The 7,692-nt window shown below is 26.6% G+C and overlaps 1 protein-coding gene across 1 annotated transcript; it reads right to left on the bottom strand.

Annotated features, from left to right (window-relative positions):
* Window positions 1–1,663: 1,663 nt before the first annotated feature.
* Phum_PHUM250390 (protein CEPU-1 precursor, putative) lies at window positions 1,664–5,464 on the bottom strand (the record flags this gene model as incomplete). The annotated part of the gene is made up of 8 exons (XM_002426338.1): window positions 1,664–1,758; window positions 1,831–2,002; window positions 2,370–2,494; window positions 2,828–3,002; window positions 3,515–3,612; window positions 3,692–3,976; window positions 4,071–4,271; window positions 5,269–5,464. The coding sequence occupies 8 exons, from the start codon at window positions 5,462–5,464 to the stop codon at window positions 1,664–1,666; spliced, it is 1,347 nt and encodes a 448-aa protein (XP_002426383.1).
* Window positions 5,465–7,692: the final 2,228 nt, after the last annotated feature.

Genomic DNA, 7,692 nt, shown 5'->3' with positions numbered 1-7,692 from the left:
TGATTTTATTTATTCTTTTCATTTCTAACTATAAAAATAATAATAATACGGTAACGTTTTTTTTTTTTTTTTGTTTTAAGCATTAATTAAAACCTTTAAATTTCATTACAAATAATTATTATTATTATCATTGAAAATATGCACAAAAAATAAAAGATGAAAAATTATCTATTAAATTATAATAATAATAATAATGATTAAAAATTTATTTTATTTCATTAATGGCACACTTTTGTTCTATCTTTCTCTCTCTTTTATTTTAAATAAAACATTAAAAGAAAAAAATACATGACAGACATTATTATTAATATTAATAACAACAATAAATGATTTTATCTTTCCTTCTTCCCCCCACCCCACCTCCCCCCAATTAATAAAAAAAAAAAAAGGTAATACTTCAGTAAGAAAAAAATGATAGTGTAGTAATATTATAAGCGTTCTTAAATTGTTTTTTTTTATTTTTTATTATCATTATTATTATTAATAATGCGAGATTGTCTTCGATAATAATAATAAAAAAAATAATGTATATGTATGTATGTACATAGCAGAAAGTGAGTTGATGATGATAATAATAATAATAATAATAATAATAATAAGCATTAATAAAATTTTTATTAATTTCAAATGTGAAATCATTATTATTATTATTATTATTATTATTGGGTGAAAAAGAAAAAAAATTCAATTTTCATTTCAATCAATCCGTGGCTATTAATTAATCATTATTATTATTATTATTATTTTTCCGTTTCAAACTTTATTAATAAATAAAAAAAAAATAAATAAATAAAATTCACCGCAAATTTCTTTTTCCCTCCCATTCCCACTCCCACTTTTACTCCCACTCCCTGTCCCCTCCCTTCCCGACGGCTTCCTCCTTTCTCTCTCTACCTTTTTTGTATTAAATTAATTAATAATTAAAAAGAGAGAGAAAGAAAATTAAATTTTACAATACAAACACGCGAGTGCAAAAGAGAAGAAAAATAAAATGGTTAATGTTAATTCTCCTTCCTAAGTACAAATAATAATAATATTATAAATAAAGATGGAGTGAAGATCCAAGATGGCGGAAGAAAAAAAAAAAAAAAGAAGCAAAATGTTGTTCATCCCTTTTCATCCTTTTTTATTCCTTCCTTTCCTTTCCTCTCCTTTCTCCTTCCTCCTTTCCTCACCCACGCATACCTATACTTTCCTTTTACGTATTTATATAAAACCAAAAAAAAAAGAAAAAAAGGAAGGAAAACAATCCGTGACTATGCATCGGCAACGGGAACGACAGCAGTAGCAGTGGCAGCAGCATCAGCAGCAGTAACAACAGCATAGTATAATAGACATTTACAACTCCTTTTTTTTTGGGGGGTTTTTTTTTTGTTTCGTTTTCCTTTTCGAAAAAACTAACTGACTAACTGATAATGATGATTTCACGCATGTTTTTTTTATCAGCCCAACATGATTGATTGATTGATTGATTGATTGATTGTTTTATATATATATACATACAATTGGTTTCCTAATTTTTTTTTTTTTTATTTTAAATTTTTTTTTCCTTGCCTAAAAAAATGATCATCATCATCATTATTATTATTATCTTCTTCTGATTAAAAAAAAAAAAAGATGGTGGTAGTAGTAGTAATAGTAGTAAGATTACTTACCTTTTATCCTACATGATGAATACATAAGAAAAAACAATTATTTGTACAAGAATGCCTTTAATTCCTAATTTAACGCCACCGTTAGTCGATTCCGCCGCCATATCTAAATTAATTAATTAATTAATATTTTTAAGTCTTTCATGTCGAAAATGGACGAGATAAATGGATAACTTACCACCGTTGAATATTTTTTCTTCGGAATAAAATGACCATCCGTGTGAATTTTTAGCACGTACTCGAACCTGATAATCGTTTGGCGGCAAACCTGTTAATATTTCTTTACCGGTGTACATGTTTCCTTCGATTGCGACCGTTTGCATAGGAGTTATTTTCGTCCATTTATCATCCTGTTAATAATAATAATAATAATAGTATTAACAATAAAGGACGAATGATAGCAAGAAAAAAAACGGACATCCGGAAAGAAGAATGTTTGTGCGTGTGCGTGTGTGCGTAAATGTAATTAATTTTATTGACCGTCTAAGAATAGACGACGTTTGTTAGAGACAAAAGAATGACTAACGGAAAAGTCGTGAGATTAGAATGACGTCATACAAGTCGTGGCGCGTCATTTTTTTAAAACCGACAAATGACTTCACCCTCGTTACACGTTTAAAGAAAATAAATTGATTTCTTTTTTTTGAATTTTTCCAAATTTCCCGCGGTTTTTCGTGGTAAAAAAAAAAAAAAAAAAAAAAAAAAAAACTTTCTCACCTGTAATTTTTTATATTGAAATTCATATTCTATGATTGGTAAATAAGATTCGACCGTCCATAATATTTCTGGAGTTTTGTCATCTTTTGTAAAACCGACTTTGAATTTCGGTTTTGTTGGTGCGCCTAAAAAAAAAAAAAAAAAAAAAAAAAAACCAAAATTTTCCCTTTGGAAAAAGGAATAAAATGAGCAAACGTTCGAGGGGGGGAGGGGGGGGAAGGTACCAAAATTAACGAAAACCTCCTTACCCTGAAAAATTCAAAATTTAATGAAATTGAAAACCCGAAAAAAAAAAAAAAAAATGACCTGCGATGATGAAACAATGATTAATTCATCTATGATTACGACGATGAGAGAAAGAAAACACGTGTGATAATTGATTATTATTATTATTATTATTATTATTATTATTATTATTATTATTATTATTATTATTACGATAATTTATTTTAACGAACCTGATAATACGATGGCTTTTTGTTTCGAACCTAGTTCGTTCTTTGCATGACAAGTATAACTTCCAAAATCATCTTCGTTCATTTTAGTTATTTGTAATGTGTATTTATTATTAACGACGGTCGTTGATATTTGACTTTTTTTCGTTACAATGTCGCCATTTTTATACCACGTTACCTTTAATAAAAATTTATTATTATTATCATTGCGTAATCTATGACGTAATTTCATTTTTTTTGAATAATAACGTGCGAAAAAAAAAATTTCTTTTCATGTTAGTTTTTTTTACAAATTATCAAATATCGATTTTTAATTATTATAAAAAAGAATCGTTATTATTATTATTATTACTACTAATACTACTCCTAGTACTACTAACTAACTACACGTCGCTAGTTTAATAAATTTAGAACGTGAGTAATGGCTTGAAAATGTCTAAAAATAAATGTTTAAAAAAACTTTATACTCCATTAAAGAGTTTAAGAGTCGGTTTTTATTCACTCCCTCGTAATAATAATTTTTTTTTTTTTGTTTTCACTCTTCGGAAATAAAAAAAAAAAAATTTTTTTTTTTTTTTATTACGAGGAAGGAGGAAGAATTTATACAAAATAATAATAATAATAATAATAATAATAATAATAATAATAATAATAACCTACCAAATTTTGGCAATAGAAACAAAAACTTACATTTGCTTTTGGTTCGGCATGTACGGTGCAAGTTATTTCTGGCTGCAATCCTACGGCTGTAGTCACTGTTTCCTCTTCTATTTCGATTTCGGGAGGATCTAAAAAAAATAATTATTAATCATATATTTATAATAAATGGTTATTAAATGGGGAGGGGGGGGGTTAGATACTACGTACAGTGCACGTGTATTTCAACGGCTTTTCTAACCGTTCCGAAATCATTTGATGCTTCGCATTCGTAAATTCCACTATATTTCCTGTTGACCTCTTCGAAAGTTATACTCGTTCCTTCCATTCTTTCGTGTCCGTTGGGAAAGTGTTTACGACCTCTTCGAACCCAGAAAACTTTAGGAACCGGATACCCGGTTGCTTCGCAAGCCAAAGTCAACGATTCTCCCTTTCGTAATATTTTACTTTGACCGGGTCTTACTTCCGGTAAAATTCGCGTTATTGATAATTTCCCTGAGAATTTTAAAAAAAATTTTTAATCAAATCGAATCTAACTTTTTTTTTTTTTTTTTTTACCATCTTATTAATATTATATTATTATACTTACTGACTACGTTGAGAGTGTGAGTGACTTGTATTATTTTGTCTGCTACTACCTGACACGTGTATTGCCCGGAGTCGTGCATATTTACTCTTCGTATTACCAAAGTGTTATTTTTAAATTCTTCAACTCTTGAATTTGCATTCATTCTCCTACCGTCGACCCAAAGGGTTAAAGATGAATTTTTCCACATGACGACAAATTTCCCTGATAAATTTTAATATAAATTTTTAATTATACGTAATAATATACGACCATATCTTACAACAACAAAAAATGGAAGCACATGTTTTTAAAATAAAAATAAAAATAAATTTAATAAAAATAGATCACGCCATTGTGTATATGAACAAACAAAACTTTTTTTTCTCTTCTTCTTCTTCTTATCTACTTTGTAACACCTTAACCGAGCTTCCGCCGAAGAAAATAAGGTGATAAAAAAATTATGTGGGAAGCAAATAAGTGAAACCCTTGTTTTCTTTTTTTTTTTTTATGAATGAAAGGTAGTTTTTAATTTCAGGTACATGCGAGATATGAATTCTGTTAGGGCAAAAAAATTTTAATTTTTTATAAATATTTTTTTTAAAAAAAATATTTCGTTTAAAAAAATTTATTCGGCCTTTTTTTTTTTTTTTTTAGCAAAAGACTCGTTATAAATAATTTGGCAAAATCCTGAACTTTTCTTCAAAACAAAAAAAAAAAAAAAAAAATTTTTTTTTACAAATGTCGATGATATTCAGAGTACAAAAAAAAAAAAAATCTAAAAATATACAATGAGATGACCTATTTAAAATTTTGACATTTATTTAAAAAAAAAAATTTGAAAATTCAATAGTTAAAAAAAAAAAAAGTTTAAATTCATATTCACGCCCATCAAAATAATAATAATAATAATAATAATAATAATAATAGTACAAAATCGATTGCTCTATTTAATTTAATAATAATTTTTAATGTTTTCCATCATCAATATAAAAGTTTGTTTTCTCATTCATTCATTCATTCATTCATTCATTCATTTTTATTTAAATTTTTTTTGAATATTGAGAATAAGTGTTTGGTTCTCCCCTTCCCCCCCATCCCATATTTTCATTCTCGCAAGAAAAAAAAGAAAAGAAATTTAAAAATCACGACGTTTAAACAGAAAATTATCGTTTAACTAGATAGAGAGAGAGATAGAGAGAGAGAGAGAAAATTAACAAACCTCTGTTATTGATATCGCATGGTAGAAAAACGTCACCATCTTCCATGACAGTCAAATTCATGCCTTTGGTCGTTATCTCGGGGGGCGGCCCCGTGTATTCCTCATCATTTGAATCATCTTCGTCGTTTTGATAATTGTCATCGTTTGAATAATCAGTTTCATCGTCTTCATCTCTTAAAGAAGAAGATTTCGACATTCCTGAAATAAATATTAAATATTATTATTATTAGATAAATAATTTTTTTTTTTTTTTTTTTCATTAATTTCCCTCGTGTAAATGATTGACGTAACCATTATTATTATTATTATTTTCGTACGTATGAGTTAGACCTGGAAAAACCAATTATCATTTTGTCGATGTGCATGATTCAATTATTTTAAGCATTTCCTTATCCGTTTTCTTTTTTTTTTATGGAACCGAATGTCGGATACCTTAAGGGGGTTCACTGCCCTATCATGACCCCAAATCATCAATCAACAGTCAAAATCGATAATCATCCAATTTTGGTGACTCTAAAATAAGTTTAAAATTTTTTTTTAACATGCTTCTTCAAATGGAAAGCAAAAAAAAAAAAAAAAAAAAAAAATTGGCACGTGATAGTTTTCGGACAACAACAAAAAAAAAAAAGGTTGAAAATTTTTTAACTTTAGGTCATCACCTGGGTCTATATATTTGTTCTCTTATGGTCATGCCTGTATTTTTTTTTAATTGTTTTAAACCTGACTTTTAAATTTTTATTTTAAAATGACATCCGACGAATCGGATTTTAAAAAATTTGCATGATGAGTTGATTTAAAAGAAAAACGAAAAAACGTTTACAACTATTATTATTATTTTTTTTCTCATAAATTATTGTCGCACGTGATTATTAATTTTTAATAAACTTTTCTTTTAAAAATACACAAAGACAATTTTTTTTTTTTTTTTGTGAAATTCACGCAATTTACTAAACTATATCATGACGACATTAAACTATTAAAAATTAATATTAGATATTTTTAAAAAGCAAAAGAAAAGAATGTAATTAAATTATAATATAGGTCTTTACATGATACGAAAGGTCAACAACCTCTTGTAAAAAAAAAAAAAAAAAAAAATTTGTAATCAAATTAAAATAAATCAGGTTTTTAGTTTTTCACGGTAAAAAACTAAACTAATAAAAAAATTTTTTATAGTTTGGTGTAAAGAAAAGTATATCGAATAACACCTTTTTCTGTTTTTAAATAAAAAAAATCACCCTTTGCTGATTTGGGCGTGGGAGTCAATAATTAAAATACATTTTTTCTTTTTTTTTTTTTTTCTCATTAATAAAAAGGGAAGGGCACCCACATTAACACACACCAACCGGCAAACCGTAATTTAACTAATCCATAAAATAAAACACTGACTCAATTCGATAACCGTCGTTTTACCACCAACTTTTTTTTTTTTTAAAGAGATTATCCTTAAAAATAAAAAAATTACTGTAAGTCGTATTAACAACATGTAACGTCGTTTCCCCTCCTTAAATTCCTTTTTTTCCCAATATTAATTCTTTAAAAAAAAAAAAATTTGTATTTAAAAATAAAAAAACCAAATCTTCCGTTTCAAATTTAAAAAAAAAAAAATATTATTGACGGTTTTAAAAATAATAATAATAATAATAATAATAATAATAATAATAATAATAATAATAATAATGGAGTCGACGTTTGTTTTCCATTAATTTTTTTGTTATGTCAACAACAACAAACAAAACGGAAAAATCCAGATTTAATAGTAAATTTTTTTTTTTTTTTTTTTTGTAATTTTTCATTTATTCTTATCATCATCGTTTATACAAGACAATAACACAACGTACGTATTATCAGATTTGTTTTTCCCTCCCCCCCGCCCCGTTTCGGAAAAATAATATTTAGGACTAGAAACTATAAAAAAAAAAAAAAAAAAAACACACATGAAATTTAAAAAATCCAATCATTAATAATAATCTTAAGTTTTGTGTTAGATTATAAACCTACCCAAAAAAAAACAAAAAACAAAAAGATGAAGGTCAAATAATAATAATAATAATAATAATATAAATTTAACAAATGTTTGGCTGGCACATATAAAAGAAGAGACAAAAAAAAAAAATATTAATCCAACAAAAACTAGTGGCAAACACACAAGATATGACGACGACGACGAAAAGGAGAGAGAGAATAAAAAAAAAATTTATTTTATGCCTGATTTAAGCTTTTTTATTTAACAAAATCGGATGAGTTACATACGTAAACACGCCAGATGATGATGATGATGATGATGATGATGATGATGATGATGATGATGATGATGATGATGACGACGACGGCAACAACAACAACGAACAAAAAAAAAATTCTTTTCTTACCAAATACGACTTGATTCTTTCTATACATTAATTTAATTTTAATTTTCGAAAT

Source organism: Pediculus humanus, genomic scaffold (genome assembly GCF_000006295.1).
Source record: "Pediculus humanus corporis 1103172107617 genomic scaffold, whole genome shotgun sequence".
Classification (NCBI taxonomy): Eukaryota; Metazoa; Arthropoda; class Insecta; order Psocodea; family Pediculidae; genus Pediculus; species Pediculus humanus.
The sequence above is the reverse complement of the archived record's forward strand: the minus strand, read 5'-3'. Positions and strand labels throughout refer to the sequence as shown.